Consider the following 18,695-nt stretch of genomic DNA (forward strand, 5'->3'; position numbering starts at 1 on the left):
TTAGAGACAGGGTTTCTCTGTATAGCCCTGGCTGTCCTGGAACTCACTTTGTAGACCAGGCTGGCCTCGAACTCAGAAATCCGCCTGCCTCTGCCTCACAAGTGCTGGGATTAAAGGTGTGTGCTACCACGCCCGACTGTTCACCCTGTCTTAAATCACTTTTGTTATAGTTGAATATTTGGGTAGTTTGAAACCCTTCATTTGTCAGAGTAAATATATATATATATGTGTGTATGTGTGTGTGTGTGTGTGTGTGCGCGCACACGTGCGCGCGCGTGTGTTAAAGCTTTGAAAATATTAAGAGCTTGGTGGTAAAGAGTATTTTCTGCTCTTTCAGAAGATCCAGGTTCAATTATCAGCACCTACCTGGTACTTACAACCCTCTGTAACTCCAGTTCCATGGTATTGAATGTTTTCTTCTAATCTCTTGGGTACCAGTCATGCATGTGGTGCAGAAACATACATGCAGGCAAAATATTTATAGACATAATTTTTTCAATGTTAAAAGTGGAAAGATATAAAGGATAATTGGGGAGTGTATATTATTATGTTTCACTGCATATGTATGTGAAATTATCAAAGAAGAAAAATGAATATCTGAGCATGTCCTCTAGTGAACTCTAAAAAGTGATCTGCTGAGTGTGTCTGTCTCAATGTTGGGGTGTCAGGAATGCCCAAATGCTGCTCAGGGTAGTCAGAACACAGTCCATAATGGGGGTCCTCAGTCTGTGTTTCCTAGAGTGGAAAACAGCAGAGTCTGGGACAATGTGGTTCCCAGTGTCCTGTGTACCCAAGTACTGCTGAGAGTCAGAAACCAGAGTCCTCAGTCCACAGTTTCAGGCAAGGTGTCCACACACCAAGCAAGAATGGGAAGAAATCAGAGCCCAGGACAGGTGGAATCTGGTTTAGTTCCAAGTGAGTGCTGAGAGCATGGGGTGCTGGAAGAGAAAAGGCCTTCTCCTGCTCTTTAGGTTGCTGAACACTCAGGATCTATTTACATACCTTGTTAGTATGGAGAACTCTGTGTTTTTAATGCTATGTGATTGGTTGCCATGGTCCCCTCAGTGGGATGTCACAGTTCCACAACACATAGTTTGGCAGGGGACTAGCCCCATGCCTACCATACCAAATTTTGCGTTTCACAGAGTTTGGGCTCACTCAGCCTTACCAGTTTCTGTCTGAAGATACAGTTCACTTTCCCCACAGTGGTCTTTCTAGATGTTTCTAGATGTTCATTCTTTTCAGAGACCCCTATTTGGTTTTTTATTAGATATTTACTTTATTTACATTTCAAATGTTGTTCACTGTCCTTGTTTCCCCTCCAAAAAAACCCTATCCCCTCCCCTCCCCATTAAAATACACAAGACATCTGTGTTATGAATGAAGGTCTGTATTTTTTTCATTTGTTTTGCCTTTCATGTATGTGTGGGTGATATCTTAATTTCTTACCAAAAAAATGATGTTTCTGAAAACCTTTCATTTGAAGTGAACTGTATAGAGAATAATGCTTTCAAACATTTGAGAACCCACTTTTATTGAAATACTATTCAAATATTCAACTAATACTATCAATGAAAGAAGCTGCTAATATACTTGTCCTGGACATACTAGTCTCTTGGTTTTTCAAACTTCTCTCTAAGCTGTCAGAGAGTATCTATATATCTAGTCACATGTATATATATATAATGAAAATATGCATATTTTGAATTAGGATCTTAACTCAGTGGTAGAATACTTGTCTAGCAAACACAAAGCCCTAGGTTTTATCCCAGAATACAGGCAAAAATGTTTATTTATATGAAAATATAATTTAAGTTCTGTTATAATAAATGTAATTTGTGAACTGTAGAGTAATTGCATGCTTGACTTTTGTGGTTTTCAGTGTGGTGTGTTACTTTGTCATTCCTCCTCTGAATCCTCATAAGCATTTGTTATTGTCACTTTTTAAAAAAATGTGGCCATTCTTGTGGGTATGTAGTCAAACTTCATTGTTTTCATTTGTATTTCCCAGATGGCTAACAGTACTAATCTTTTGGGAGTCTCATCTGTATCCACAAACCTTTGGTGAAATATTTCTTCATGCCTTCTGCTTGTGTTCTCACTGAATCATTTCAGTATTCATTGCTAAGGCGTTTGTGTGACCTTTACATGCAAACCATTTGTCACATATGTGATCTGACAATATTTTCTCACACTGTGTAGTTCCCTTTTTGTCCTTTTAGCAGAATCCTCTACAGAAAACACTTAAAAGTCTTTTTGATGAAGTTCAATTTATCAGAGTTTTATTTTCTAGATCACTCAATTTTCTTTTGTTTACACATCTAAGAATTGTTTCTCTAGTGTATTACTGACCCTTGATTAAACGTTGCCACTCACATAATAGGGCACAGTCAAGAGCAATAACTAGTCCTCCAACTCAGGTGTAGAGTAACACAGAGTCAGGACCTGCCTCCCAAGGCCTAGGCAATGTAAACAAATCCATATTTGGGACAAAGATAGAACAGACCATTAAAAATGAACATAGTGACTCATCCTCCTTGTCTTATGTAGTAGGAAGATACAGGTATACTTTAAATACCCAAAAGTTACTAACTGAGGTAACACATTGTGTAACTCTTGTCACCAAGCTTATCATTTAAGTTGGATATCCACAATCTACAAGGTGAAAGGAAAGAACTGACACCTTCCACAAAAGCCAAAATATTTCTGACCACATATTTGGTAGAGGACTAGTATCTAAAGTATACATCTGTTGTGGGAAATATTAAAAAAGGACCCCACCAACTCTCTACCGTGTCGGACCAGGCTTCCACACTCCAGTCAATCCGCCCCCGCAGCACTTGGCTCACTTGTTCTGCGAGTCACTGGTTCCCTTTCTGCTATAATCCCCTGTAACAGGAGACTCCACACTCCAGTTATTAAAAAGAGTCACCTACTTAGCAGTTGCATCTCACATCACCTAGTACCCCAACAGAATCATGACTTCCAATGCTTAATTAACCAATCAGATTTATGTATAAATAGTACCACAATTTACAAGATGCCAATACAATAATATCAGAGCCAATTGATAATAAAAGCTTTATCCCAATATTTCTAACCTTGTGAAATGATAGCTACTTATGGCCGTAAATGTCACACAGGTACACATCCGAAGCCATCTTGGTTCTTCTTCTTACCCTCCAGGCTCTCTCTCTCTCTCTCTCTCTCTCTCTCTCTCTCTCTCTCTCTCTCTCTCTCTCTCTCTCTCGCACGCGAGCGCGCATGCACCTCCCCTTTTCCCTGTCCAATCACAGACCTCCTCTGCACTAATGTAGTTGGACAGGGAAAATCCTGTGACATACATCAAACTCTAAACCCTCATCAAATTGTAAGTTCTCCTCTGACCTCCATACATGCACTGTGCTACACACACACACACACACACACACACACACGATAATGTTTTTTTAAAAACTTGCCTCCTAAATACTTACCTTTATAGATAAGATTGATGGAACTCTTAGCCCGCATCAGAGAAGCTTTAATTTACAGTGGGCAGAATTAATTCATACAGAGTCTCTTAGCTGGTCAGAGGGCAAAGCATGAGTGAATGTGGTTGCTCAGTCCTAAATGGGAGATTTGTGTTACAGTCCTTTTCCACATGGCTAAGAAATCATCAGAGAAGATGACAGAAAGATTGTAAGAGAAAACTCATATAAAGCAGTGTCTTCTAGACATAAGAAAGCCACTGAACTCATGAACCCACAGTGGCTATTGTCTGTATAATCAAAGTAGTCCAAGATCCAGTATAGACAGGTAAGGGGTTCACAAAACCCCATATCTGTTTGAGTTTGCTTTCTTTAGGGATATGGTTTCTGATAGGTTATCCATGCTCCAGAGAATGACTCTACACCTTATATGTATAGGTATCACTGACTGGACTCAGTGGGTTATAAAAACAGGAAATGAACTTGGGAATTGGTGGGGTCTGGGAAGACTTGGACTGGGGCAGTGGGAATGGATTTGATTTATACAAATTGCATATGTGTGTGAACTTCCTAAGGAATGGACTAAATTTTTTAATAAAAATTAAAATAAATAAAGTAAAATAAATACTCCAAAGACAAGATTTGACACTTATAATTCTATCTTGAGTTATCAAGTTATCTGCCTGAAGTTAGTGTGTTAAATGTTTTCAGATACACAAGCACTTGACAAGATACCATTGCATTGACCATCTTATGCATTGATAATTTAAATAACAGATTTATTTGAACATATTTAAGCATTATGAATGGATACAAGAAAGCATAAGTGCCTTGCTTTGTTGCTCCCTCACTTACCTAAGCAACACTAACATGCATATCCATTTTGTTCTACATCTTTCTTTCTCTTTTTTGTGGCAAGATCTCACTGTATATCATTAGTTGGCTTGCTACTTACTATGTACCAAAGGATGGCCTAAAACTCATAAAAATCCTCCTGTCTGTCTTCTGGGTACCAGTATTAAAGGTATGTACAACCACACCCTGCTTTGCTCCACACCTTGATCTTCCTCAATAGTTTTTCAAGACAACAATGAAAATATATTTAATTATTTGAATTTACAGTATATGATAATATTCTATGGAATTAACCACATCTTTATTTCTGGATTGATCAAATTTTAAATTGCTGCTATTTTTCCTGTTGAATCTGAGGTTCACAGAATGTATCCAAACATCCTAGTATTCAGTACATACTTATGGCATTATTTTTCAGTACACATTTCTGATGACAATTCTACTTATAGTCTATGAGTAGAAATTTTTAAAATAAGCAATATATTTTACATATATTGTTTTTTTAATCCTCCAAGTAGAATGGATAATTTCCAAGCTATTATTCTTGTTTCTTGTTCTATTGGCTTTTTTAATTAAATGGCAACGTATAAGAAAATTTAAAAGGAACCAAAACTAATGAGAAAATAAAAACAGATTACAGACCAAAAAAATCAAATTTAGGCAAGAAGCATTTTAGTGAGAAATAACATAAAATTTTCCCAATGCAAAACATTAGTAACTAAAATATAATCATCATTTTGTTCATCCTGTCTTGTTCTTTTCTTGTCCTTATGTTCAGTTTCAAAGGCATTCAACTGCTGTGAATTATGTAATTTTTAAGTGGTACTTTGAATTATGTGAAATTTTGGAGGACTAGTTTAATAAACAGTGAGAATTTGACTCAGAAAATATTTGAGAGTAAAAAGATTAATTTAAACAGTTTTTGGAAGATGTGAATACAGATAATGTAAGGGAAGGAATAGAGAATAAGGACATCCTACTTACAGATGTGCATGAATAGCTAATAGACATCATGGATTACCTCATTGGATATAAATGTCACCCACAGCCTTTTCATGCATGCATTACAAATGCTAACCTCTGACACTGTTTACTAAGAACAGCAGAAACAAGCCAGGCCTAAGTGAGGCAGACTTGTGAGTTTTTCAGGAGATGCTATTTAGATGCTCCTTCTGCTTATGAGCTTCCTCAGACCCTGCTTCAGGTCTTTGTTTCTCAAGCTGTAGATGAAAGGGTTTAGCATAGATGACAAAACTGTGTAGACAATTGTTGCTATATGGTCTTTGACAGTATAAGTCGACACAGGCTGTAAGTACACATAGAAGATGCTTCCATAAAAGAGGGTTACCACAGTGAGGTGAGAACCACAGGTGGAAAAGGCTTTGCGTTTCCCAGCAGCAGAAGGGATCTTGAGAACTGTAACAAGGATTCTGATGTAGGAGAAAGCAATGCATAGGAAGGGGGTCACCAAAACAAGAGCTCCTTCTGTCACTATCACAATCTCATTAACAAATGTGGAGGAGCAGGATAATTTTATCAGAGGACTGAGGTCACAGAGAAAGTGGTGAATAACATTGGAGTCACAAAAGGTCAGAAGATTAAGTAAAAGTGTATGCAGAAGTGAATGGAAGTGAGGAAAGGAGCAAGAGAAAGTCACCAGTAGGACACATCGATGATGGTTCATGATAGTGACATAGTGGAAGGGGTTGCAGATGGCTACATACCGGTCAAAGGCCATTACTGCCAAAAGACAACTATCACTGTTACCCAAGGCATAGAGAAAATACATTTGTGTCAGACACCCTGCATAGGAGATGGTCTTTTTTTCTGACAGAAAATTCACTAGCATCTTGGGGACAATAGTTGTAGTGAAACAAATGTCAGTTAAAGACAGAAAACTCAAGAAAAAATACATGGGAGTATGGAGATGGGGATCAGAACGGATGACCAGAATGATGAGCAGGTTCCCTGCTAGAGTAACTAGGTAAATTGTGAGGAAGAGGATAAACAGTGGTTTTTGGTCCTCAGGTCGAGGGGACAGTCCCAGGAGGATGAACTCAGAGACAAGTTTGGTTTGGTTAACTATTTCCATTGATTTGGATCCAGTTACATACAAGAAGCTTTGTTACTTAATACATTATAGTTCAATAATTCAAATCATGAGAACCCAGCAAGGCTTTAGTTCTTATTTCTGGGGTATAATGATGAGAATACAATGGTTCTTTTTGTAATGCTGGGGATTTTGCTCTCTCCAAAACCTGTGTTGTCAATGACTTCAAGGTCAAAGTAGATGGTCCTAAAACCAAAAGTCAGATTCAGGTTCCAGTTGGATCATGGGAGTTTCTAATTCAAGAAGTGTTTGAAATTATAAGAGAAAATAAAGGAGTGCAAGACTCTCTGAAGTGGTCAAGTGGATAGGAAAATTTCTTCCAGCTCACCTTCATATGTAAAACCTTTGCTTCTAACTTTCTCTGGAAGATTCTTCTATCTCACCTTCATACCCAAAGTCTTTTCTTCTAGCTTTCTCCAGAAGCTGACATTCTTCACATCTGCAAATTTTCCCCAAGTCAGCCTCTCTACCAGTATTCAGCTTCACTCTTCTGCTGACTGAGACTGGTTATCTAGAAAAGGAACAGAGAATGAAGGCAGGATTAACAAGCTGCTCAAAGGGGTAATGTATCTCTCTTCTGTGACCTCAACACCCTGCTTTTCTGCTAACCTCTGGATACCAGTGTAATGCTCTTTTCTCAGCTCTCATATCAAAAGACAGAGATGCCCTGACTCCAGAGGCAAGGGCTCTTGATTGTAGAAGTCCTTTTCATATCTTGTGGTTTCAGCTTTGCAAAATCTGGTTCTAGAATCGTTCTTAGGGTAACAGTTGCAGTGTGATTGCCTCTCAGGGATATTTGTTCTGTGATTGCTCTAGCATAAAAAGAATTTGAATCTTAATTGGCAGAGCTGACTCCAAGGAGACAGAGAACCCCTGAGACTTCCTTTAGATGTTGAGACTAATCTCAGAATGTTTCAACTTGATTTTGATATTCCAAGGGGAAACCTCCTAACGATGATAATTAATGATATAAATGTATGTGGGTGACTATTTTGTTTAGGGATTTCCTTATTTTTTTTATTAATCCTTTGAGAATATCCTACAATGTATTTTGATCACTGCACCCCCTTCTTCTAGATCAACTTTCTGTTTAGTTGTTTTAACAGTTGTGTGATTTATTTCTCTAATATGCATCTTTCTGGTGACATCTGAACTAGACCATCTTTTTATATGTTTACTATCTGTATATCTTCCTTGGTGAAAACGTCTGCCAAGATGTTTGGCTCAGTTTTCGCTTGTGTTTATTTTCTTACTGCTGAGTTTAAGAATTCTTTATATATTTTAGATAATAGTCCTATATAACAATATTGCATAACTATCCACCCCAGTCTTTGCCTTATGTTTTTATTTTCTTGATAGCATTTACAAATTAAAGAGTATTTTAATTAGTTCATAGAGTATTAGGTTTCATTATGCTAGTATACAAACAAAATTTGTTAATTCTCCAAACCCTGCTTTCCCTCATATTCTACCAGCCCTCAGAGTCTCCTTTCCATATTCATGTCACATTTTCCTATTATACCTCTGTAATGGTTTGTATATTCTTGGCCCAGGGAGTGGCACCATCTGGAGGTGTGGCCTGGTTGGAATAGGTGTGACCTGGTTGGAGTAGGTGTGTCATTGTGGGTGTGGGCTTAAGACTCTCACCCCAGTTGCCTGGAAGTCAGTCTTCCAGTAGCAGCCTTTGGATGAAGACGTAGAACTCTCAGCTCCTCCTGCACCATGCCTTCCTGGATGGACTGCCATGCTCCTGCCTTGATGATAATGGACTGAACCTCTGAACCTGTAAGCCAGCCCCAATTAAATGTTGTCCTTTATAAGACTTGCCTTGGTCATGGTGTCTGTTCACAGCAGTAAAACCCTAACTAATACAACCTCCACCACATCCCCAGCACTGCTTTCATCTTCTATGAGTTCTATAATTATGTATCTTATACTTAACCTTCTGATTCACTTAACAGAGAAGTTAGGATTAAAGGCATGTACTCATAGTGAAGAGGTTTTTCTATTTCACAATGAGCCAGGCATGATAACACACATCTATAATCTCAAGGCCCATGAGGCTGACACAGGAGGATTGTGAGTCTCAGGACAGCCTAGGATGCAGAATGATAATCCATCTCAATAAACAGAGAAGAAGCATATAGTAGGAAAAGTTGTCAAGTAAAACTTGGATATCTATAAGCAGAAGGAAAAAATCTATATACTTATCTCTCATTTAAAAAAACTCCAAATGGATCAACAACACAAATGGAAGATATAAAAATTCCAGAAGAAATGTAGGAGAAACATGTCCACAATTGTCTAGACAGACCTTTCCTTTCCTTTCTCTTCTCTTGAATGTGATATATTTAGAATATAGTCTTTCCCCTCCTCTGACTCCTTCCAGATCTTTCCCAACTCCCTACCTACTAAACTTTGTGCTCCTATTTTCTCTCAGAAATAAAAATAAAAAATAAATATAAACTAAAAATCTAAAGCCAATACAGCAAGCTCATAAAATAAACAAAATAAACTTTAAAAAAGGAAAGAGTTTGTATTATATTGGCCCACAGAACCTACCCTGGAGTACAGTTAAATGCAATGATACTCCATTTCAAAAAAACTGATTTTTTACCTTTTTAACACATATTAGTTGCAAATAGCTTCTTGGTTAGGGTTGGAACTTTGTGTGCACTCTGCCATCTCCATGCTGGGATTTGGTCTGGTTTGAACCAGTTTTATATGTACTGGTTTAAGCCAGTCTTATATGGGCTGGTTTGGTTTCTGTTTTGTTTTGTTTTGTTTTGTTTTGTTTTGTATTGTTTTGTTTTGTATAAGACCCTATAAAATGGGTTTTTTGTTGTTATTGTTACTTGACTTCTTTGAGTCTGTTCATTATGGCATGATCATCCTGTATTATATGGATAATATCTACTTATAAGTGAGTGCATACTGTGCATGTCCTTTTGTGTCTGTGTTATCTCACTCAGGATAATATATTCTGGCTCTATTTGCCTGCATATTTCATGATGTTCTTGATTTTAATGGCTGAGTAATACTCCATTTTATAAATGAACCACACTTTCTTTGTCTATTCTAATATTCCATTGTGTAAATAAACCACATTTTCTTTATCCATTCTTGTTGAGGGACATCTGGGTTGTTACCAGTTTCTGGCTATTACAAATGAAGGTGCAAATAACAAGGAGGGCCCAAGATAGGATGCTTGAATCTTTCTCAGAAGAGAAAATAAAATAGACATTGGAGGGTATGGAGTGAAGAAACTGGGTAGAAGTGGAGATGGAGAGGGGAACAGAGTAAATGATCAGGAGTAGGGAGAGTGGGAAAAGAGAATGAAAATTAACAGCAGGTGAAGGGGGTGTCCAGACACCTAGGATGGGGGAATCTATAGGATGTCTCTAGCTGAGACTACTAGAAGTCGAGGATAGGGACCCTGAAGTGTCCATCTTCTGTACTCCCAGGCAGTACTCCTAGTGGAGGGATAAGGACAGCAACCTACCACAAAACTTTCAATCCAAAATGTGTTCTGCTTACAAGATATTCAGGGACAAATATGAACCAGAGCTAAAGAGCATGGCCAACCAATGACTGGCCCAATTTGAGACCCATCACGTGGGCAAGAACAAATCACTGACACTATTAATGATACTCTGGTATGCTTATAGACAGGAGCCTGACATAACTGTCCTCTGAGAGGCTCTACCTAGCAACCAATCAAAAAATTCAGAGAGACTCACAGCCAAACATCAGATGAAGCTCAGAGAGTCTTATGGGAGAGTTAGGAACCTGGAGAAACTCCACAAGAAGACCAACAGAGTACTGATGGGAATCCTTAGTGGCATCCCAGAGACTGAACCATCAACCAAAGAAAAAGTATGAGCTGGACCCCAGTCTCCTGCATATATGTGCATCTTGGTCTTCACATGGATCCCCCAACATGTGGAGCAGGGAATATCCCTGAATCTTTTGCCTGACTATGGATCTCATTGCTATAACTTGGCTACCTTGTCTGGGTTTTGTAGGAAAGGATACACCTAGTCCTGCAGTGACTTAATGTGCAATGGTTGGGCAATAGTCAGGAGCTTCATTCTTCTCAGAAGAGAAGGGACTGGGAGATGGTGGAAGGAGTGTATAAGAAGGGATGGGGAGGGAGATGTGATCAGGATGATATATATATATATATATATATGTGTGTGTGTGTGTGTGTGTGTGTGTGTGTGTGTGTAAAAAGGTTTTTTAGTGTGTAAAGTCAACCTACAGAAAACTCAAAAATGGAATAATAAAGCCATAAGAATTATTATTTATCTAACTATACAGATAGTGAAAAGGTATCTCACAAAAGAGTCTATCTATTGATCTAGAAATCATCTAGATACACCTATTTATCTGCCTATGTGTCTATCATCTACCTCAGAAATCAAATTGGAATATATAAACACATTTCAAATTAATGGAAATTTAAGAAAAATGCAACAAAATAAGATAATAATTTGAATATCTAATTTACACAAGGAGATATATAACTAAGCCAGGCATGGTAGTGCATGCCTTTAATCCCAGCACTCAGGAGGCAGAGGCAGGTGGATTACTGAGTTTGAGGACAGCCTGGTCTACAAAGTGAGTTCCAGGACCACCAGAGCTATACAGAGAAACCCTGTCTCAAAAAACCAACCCCCCCAAAAAAGGAGATATCTAACTAGCCCTATGACAGATAAGATGTTCAAATTCAATATATTGCAAAGGAATATTAATTTAAAACAGCATGAGAGACCCAGAGGATGAGAAGCTGGGTGTAGCACAATGGCAGCCTATTTGTTTAGAATGCCTGAATTCCATCCTTGGCACCACAAAAATAAAAATAAATAAAAAAAAAGAATAAAATTTAAAAGTCTAACAGTCTATTGCTGAGTATTTGGCATCATAAAAACTCTCTTTTATTACAAATAGCAATTTAAATTTAAAAAAATCTTCTGGGGTGCCATTAAGATAAGTTATTTTACCTAACTAATACTTTCATTATTTTTAGACTGTTATATAATTGCCCCTTTCTCCATTCTATTTCCTCTCCTCTCTCATATAGCCCCTCTTTGGTGTCTTTAATTCATGGACTCTTTTTCATTAATTGTTAGTGCATGCATACATGTATCATATATGTATGTATGTATGTACATATGTATGTATTATATATACATACATAGCATAGTGCCTAATATTAAGTCTCTAGATATGGAATAATCTGATATATATCAGCCGTTAAACTACACCATTCTTTTTTTTTTAAACTGGTATATAACCAGTGACTAACCAGTGAGAGAGCATAGTAGACATACAAGACCTGATTAGCACAGTGCCTAAATACAACCTTCTTGGTATGTATAATGCTATTTGCTTGTATGCTTTCAGAACTAACCATTTGCCCTTCTGGGCAGTACTATTTCTTTCCTCTTAGCTAAAAACTTAGCTAAATACTCAGTGCTAGTGAAGCCATGGATATTGTAGAGTCTAAATGAACAAATTAGTGGTTACTAATTTATTAAACCACAATAATCCCTATCAACAATCTAAACATTTGCTCTTATAACTAGAAATAAGTGGAGTCTACACCTCTCACCAAGGACACTTCTTTGACAATCTATAGGAGAAATAGAAATCTCACTTGACAGATGCAGTATATTTCTTCTCCCTGGAGATTCAGAGATAATTGGTCCCCCTCCTCACCAATTGGGAACTCTGAACCATGTGTACCTGGTAAATATTCCCATATGTGCCACCTCCAGGCTTTCCAGTTCAACTATTGTGACTCCAGAAATATATTCTATGCATACATACAAACCTTGTGTTTTGTTTCCACTCCATGAGAGGAAGAGTTTGAGTCCCCAGAAAGGGCTGGAATGTGAATTTTTCTGAAAGAAGCAGGATCTAAAGAACCAACAGAGCTTCATTTCAACAAAGACTGGTTGAAAACAGTTGGGTAAGTGTAAAATCAGATGACCACAGTTTAGTTGTGGGCTTTTCTGCTAATTCATTGAGTTCTACTTAGACAAATGACTTTACATCTTCATATTTTAGTTTCCTTAGCAGAAGAAATAGTTTCTCTTCAAAAATTAAAATTCTGATGGGATGTGTAAACACTTTTAACACAGCTAAGCAGGACACCAACAGTCAAATCATGTGACTTCTCTTCTGTGGCCATGGTCATGCAGATGTTCTCTTATTGTCTCCTTAGTTAATATTTGACAAAAGAGAGGATTTACATTCAGGTATCCCTTATACCCTGAGTCTGTACCCTTGAAATAAAAGTAATTTCACAGCCGGGCATGGTGGCACACACCTTTAATCCCAGCACTCAGGAGGCAGAGGCAGGCGGATTTCTGAGTTTGAGGTCAGCCTGGTCTACAAAGTGAGTTCCAGGACAGCCAGGGCTATACAGAGAAACCCTGTCTCGAAAAACCAAAAAAAAAAAAAAAAAAAGTGATTTCATGTCTTGTTACAAGGGAGAAAAATCTCATGAGAGTTAAATTTAAGTGGAAAATCAAAGGGAAGCCAGTCCATGTTTTTCTGAGACTACAGAATATAGCCATTTCTCGACTTCTCCACTGTCAAGTTTGTTTTAACTCTTCCTATGTAGATGCATATTAAAGATGTGCCAGAGAGAATGCTGGTCTACATGAATTCACATTCAGAGCCTAAACTCGCTGAAAAGACAACCCAGTCAACACAGTTTGATTTAAGTGGTCCAGCTATCTGTGGTCAACCTAAGTGAAATTTATCAAATTGTTCATAATGTCTCTTACCATGAGTGTCTCCCCACACTATGAACTGTTACAAGGCGTGGGTAGTTTATAATCTTAGTCTTGTTTCTTCTGCTCTTGATAATTATGTCTTCAGGTCTCAAATTTTATTTAAATTTTTCAAAAGAGCTTACTCTGAAGTCAAAATAGATATTCCAAATGTGCCTTTCTATTGGCATCAACATATTTCTTTCAATGCTCACCTGAGCTTCTGACTCTATGTTTACCTGTTTTGTCTATTACTAGTGTCCAGTTACCATATAATCACAGGGGCTGTGTTTACTGGGATTTTCCTTAAATGTTTTGTGGCCCTGTGTATTTCTAGCATTAGGTTAAAAAATAAACAAGTACAATAAAAAGTTACCCTAGGCCCACAGTAGAGGGATTTTAAAGATTAGATCTAGGGTTAATCATAGGTAACTGTGAGGAGCGAAGTTTGATGCCAAGAACCCATATAAAACAAAACACAGTAGCATGAATCTGTAATTTTCAGCACACCTACAGAGAGATGGAGATAGACACAGGAGAATCCTCAGAAGTTCACAGGCCAGCTAGCCTGGCATATGAGGCAAAGAACAAAAACAGACCCTATCTCAATGGGATAGAAGACAAGAACTCACATTTAGGCTTGCTCTCTGACTCCCAAATATATACACAAATGTGCTTGCATGCACACACATGAACATGTACACACACATAGAGACACACATGCAGACTGTAGGAAAAATATATTTTATATAATTATTTACAAAATTATTTTTCCCAAGTAGTTCACAACTATCTGTAGTGCATCTAAGAAAACTTAAAGGCCACCTGTCTCCAGAAGTGTTATTTTCTGTCTCTGTTTGCTGATCTGATAATGTGGGGGGAAAATAAATTAGATATAGTTTGTGTAGACCAAAGACTATGCCACTCATATACAGTACCCACACATCACGATCTTTATATCTCCACTCCTATACATTGTCTCTGTGGCCCATGACCTTTTCAATCTCTCTCCTTCTGAAAATTATTTAGACTTTCCATTATGTTTCCTTATCACAAACTTCTTAGGTGACTAAGACATTGCATGTATTCTCCAATTTGACAAACACTCAAATAGATCATCATTTCTCTGTTGGTACAATAGGGCAGCTTATTATTTCCCATTCATTTTAGAGAATTCTGGTATTTGCAGACTAGACTCTGGATACATTAATTCCTTAGATAAGATAGCTGAAGTATACTCCATCCTCATCCACTTCACCTTATTCAAGGTCCTACATGTATTTCTTTATAACATCACTGCTTGTAATCTTTCTGTTGTTGCCATTATTGGCTACAGTGTTTTACCACTTGCCTTCTAACTTGCTCCCATCCTGACTCATGGATTACAGACATATGCCTTTTTATCATCTTGCCTCAGTCTCCAGAATACAAGGATTACAAGCATATGTCATGACATGTAGCTTCTGCTTGCATGCATGCTTGTATGATCCATATGATTCTTCTCTACATAGCAAGAGAATGACCCTTTATGTCATAAATTGAACACCTTCTACTTAATCACTTACACATATTCACAGGTGTCTTTCTGAGAATAAAATATAAATTCCCTAATCTATACTAAAGTACCATGTGTCCCTAATTGCCGCAGACGTTCAGTCAGGGGTCTCTAAGACCTGCGGGGGGACTGCACTCGGATACCCAGGTAAGGAACGGATTAGGCGTGACAGACAGAGACACAGACACAGATGGCTGTATCAACTGCTGCAAATTTTTACTATTCAGCCTTAGATTTTATACATTAGATACAAGGAAGAAGGAACTAGCAAATATTCAAAAGATTACAATNTTTTACTCAGAAATGGCTCATCCTTAGCCCAAATTTATGCAAGCACAGAACATTCAGAAAGAGAATCACACTTGGCTCAGCGCCTGCGGTCAAGCTGCCAGATATTTGATTTTACTAGTATCATATTAACTTACAACTTCTACTTTTCATGGCCACTCATTAACTTTCATGATGAAGGCTTTCAAGCAGCCGCTTTTTCTTCAATCTTTAACATTTACTTATCTATTTCAATTTAAGTCATATGCTCCTGTATGTGGCAATGGAGCATCAGTGGGCTTATAAATATAAGATCCTTAGTAAGTTTTGGGTGTCCACCATTTTTTCTGAAATTTTTACTTGCAGTATAAAATTCCCCATTCTAATTTCTAATCTTAATTGCTNATAGTATTCTTTATCACTTTTGATTATACTGTGTCCAATACTTCTCTTTAATCTTTCTTTTCTTAGAAATCCTAATTCAAACTTCTGAAGAACATCCATGATTTTCCCAAATAAGTTTAAGCTGTTTCTTAATAGTGTAATTAGTAACTAAGCAGCTGCAGGTCATCAGAGTTCACAATCTTGTTGCTTGCCAGTGCTCGTAGTCCTCGCTCAACTTTCTATTCTATCTGTATTTCTGACCTACTGGTGGGTAACAAAATCTTCCTGTGGGAGACATTATGTTCTCAGTAGGTGGTGGTTCACTAATTACTTCCTTATTTCCTGGAACATCTAGACCTGGGACCCGATCACAAAAGGCAACATCAAACGTGGGAACAAAGGAGCCATAGATCAATAGACCGCAGACAGCAAGTAACCCTAATGTCCAGGTGCTAAATATTCCCCAGCATGATCCCAGGAGGAAGCACTCTATGACTATGTAGGAGGTTGCTGCTGTTGACCTTAAGGGAGGCAAAGCCACGTGTGGCACGAACCTCCAGGACCAACAGCCATTCAAGCATTTAAGCCCTTTGCTGCAGTCTTCTCTGAAGAGGGTGCGGCACCTAATTCTGCCTCTTTCTCCACCTTTCCTCTGCTACTTCCCTCTGAATTCCTCCTTTGAACTATGATTTCCATCTGTCTCCTCTAAATAGATGTGCACATTACCATAGTGATGCTTCTTTATCTCTTTATTTTGGGTACATTTGTAACGTTCCAATCGATTCTTTACCTAGCTAACTTCATCTTATCTCTTCCTTCAACAATGAGTTACTTGCTAATCTCTAAAATTAAAGGAATCTGACAGTAACTTTGACATCTTTCTTTCTTTTCTTATGGATGTGTTTTTTTGAGTCTGTAATAGCTCTGACAAAAAAATAGTGTCCATAGAAGAAAAGAAACCGAGGTTATGGGTGACACACCATAAGTATTCAACAAACATGGAGTGAATAAATTAGTCCTGGTACTCTCATTAGTGACATATTAGTAATAAACCTAAGAACACAAACTCTAATTGTAAGATTTGTCAAGATTTTAACCTTACCTCTTCTTTTCAGAAGACTCAGTTGCTTTTTTGATAAGTGAATTGCTATTGTTGAATATAGAACATTCTCCAAAAGCCCATGTATTATAGGCTTGGTGCCTGTTTAGTGGGAACTAAAAGGTATTGCTCAATGGTTGTGGGGACTTCTGAGGGGACTTTAGGATCCTTGTCTCTTCCCTTTCCCCTCTTTCATGACACTGTCATAAACCAGTCATAAACTGAGGCCCTGTCTATGAAAAAATGAGCATTTTTGCTCTACGTGTACTCCCTGACATGACCTGTTACCATGCCACAGGCTTAAAAACAATGTAGCCATGGACCAAAACTCCAACACTTCTCTATAGTTGATTGTCTCAGTTGTTCCTTCTAGTGCTTCTAGAACTAATGTGGTACATGTGATCATGACCAGATCAGAGGGTCAATTTAGGTATCATAGAACACATAGCCACCAACACTTCAATGACATCTTGTTTTTTTCCTCTGTTCCCATCAAGACAATATCATAATAAGAGTTCTTGGTGTGCTGTTCTTCATTCTATCTTTTAGTTTCCACTGAATTATGATGACAAGAAACCACAGTAGTGTTTCTGAATTTCTCCTCCTGGGCCTCTTGGAGCATCAGGAACAGCAACCTTTCCTCTTTGGCATCTTCTTGGTTATATACCTGGTCACTTTGGTGGGAAATATGCTAATTATCCTGGCAATTGTCTCTGATCCACACCTCCACAGTCCTATGTATTTCTTCCTAGCCAACCTCTCTCTCACTGACCTGTGTCTATCATCTACCACAGTTCCCAGGATGCTGGTAAACATCCAAACTCAGAGGCATAGCATCCCTTATGCCGGATGTCTGTCTCAAATCTATTTCTTCCTGTGGTTCATTGGACTAGATGTTTTCCTCCTGGCAGTGATGGCTTATGACAGACTTGTGGCCATATGCTATCCCCTTCACTACACCTTGGTCATGAGTCCCAGATGCTGCATCCTGCTGGTGACTACATCTGTATTCCTTGCCCATTCATATGCTCTAACCCACATCATTCTCTTGTCTCAGTTATCCTTCTGCATGGACAACATCATTCCCCATTTCTTTTGTGAACTGCTTCCCATGTTAAAGCTCTCTTGTTCTAACACTTATGCCAACCAGTCTGTGCTGCTCTACTGGGGAGGAGCATTAACTGTCTTGATCCCTTTGTTAATCATTGCTTCATATGTTCGCATTGTGGCCACCATTGTGAGAGTCCCATCAGCAAGTGGAAAGTGGAAGACCTTCTCCACCTGTGGGTCCCATCTCTCAGCAGTCTGCTTGTTCTATGTGTCTGCTATTGGGGTGTATTTCATTCCATCTGCTGCTGATTCAGCTAGCAAAGATAGGATTGCAGCAGTGATGTATGCTGTGGTGACCCCCATGCTGAACCCATTCATCTATAGCCTGAGAAACAAAGATATGACAAGTGCCTTGAGAAGATTCCTGAACAGAATTTTGCTGCAATCTCCACAAAGCTGAAGACAACCTTTGTGAATTTCAGGGGAAATCAACCTTCATAATTCATTTGATGCTGAAGTTCAAATCTGGGGTTTTGTACTTGCTAGCTTTACATTCCAAGGCAGTCTTTAAAAAGTCAATTAATCCATAATTTTCTCACTTAATAAAAGGTGATAAAAATATAATCTCTATTATAATTGTTTCTGATATTTATGTTTGTGTACATACGTGTGTATTTGCTTGCTTTACTTCATGTACTTGAATATTTATTATCATTAACAAGATTCAGCATGTTATTCTGAGTTAATTTTCCTTCTTTTTCATTACACAGAAAAAGCAGGAGCTCCTAGAGGTTAAATTATTTGTCTAGCATTATACAGATTAATGGCAAAGGCAGAATATGGATACATTCACTTTAATTGTCGTGATTGCTACATGTTCCTCTCAATTGGTGTTCTTTTTATGTCTTCTCACACTGTACATAAGCATCATTCCAATAAATCACATCTCTCAATATTACTATGATTCTGTGATAGAGGAAGGCAAACATGAAGCTATATAATTTGTGTGTTTAAAGATTCAAATGTTTCTCCAAGAGAACACATACTGAGCTTGAACATAGGTCTCTAGTTATCTATACTGGATAACTTAAGAACTAATCCAAAGGTCAAAGACAAAAGTTTC

At 38.0% G+C, this 18,695-nt stretch overlaps 2 protein-coding genes across 2 annotated transcripts; one reads left to right on the forward strand and one right to left on the reverse strand.

Moving 5' to 3' along the window:
• Positions 1–5,484: 5,484 nt before the first annotated feature.
• LOC110319487 (olfactory receptor 1L8) lies at positions 5,485–6,417 on the reverse strand. Its single transcript, XM_021194984.1, has one exon. It carries the CDS (start codon positions 6,415–6,417, stop codon positions 5,485–5,487), a length of 933 nt encoding a protein of 310 aa, XP_021050643.1.
• A 10,667-nt stretch (positions 6,418–17,084) lies between these two features.
• LOC110319706 (olfactory receptor 1G1-like) lies at positions 17,085–18,032 on the forward strand. The gene has a single exon (XM_021195231.1). It carries the CDS (start codon positions 17,085–17,087, stop codon positions 18,030–18,032), a length of 948 nt encoding a protein of 315 aa, XP_021050890.1.
• Positions 18,033–18,695: the final 663 nt, after the last annotated feature.

This window comes from Mus pahari, chromosome 3 (genome assembly GCF_900095145.1).
Source record: "Mus pahari chromosome 3, PAHARI_EIJ_v1.1, whole genome shotgun sequence".
Classification (NCBI taxonomy): Eukaryota; Metazoa; Chordata; class Mammalia; order Rodentia; family Muridae; genus Mus; species Mus pahari.

Excerpts from the sequence above, each read along its gene's own strand:
- LOC110319487 (XM_021194984.1), bottom strand. The coding sequence starts at position 6,417 with ATGGAAATAGTTAACCAAACCAAACTTGTCTCTGAGTTCATCCTCCTG.
- LOC110319706 (XM_021195231.1), top strand. The coding sequence starts at position 17,085 with ATGATGACAAGAAACCACAGTAGTGTTTCTGAATTTCTCCTCCTGGGC.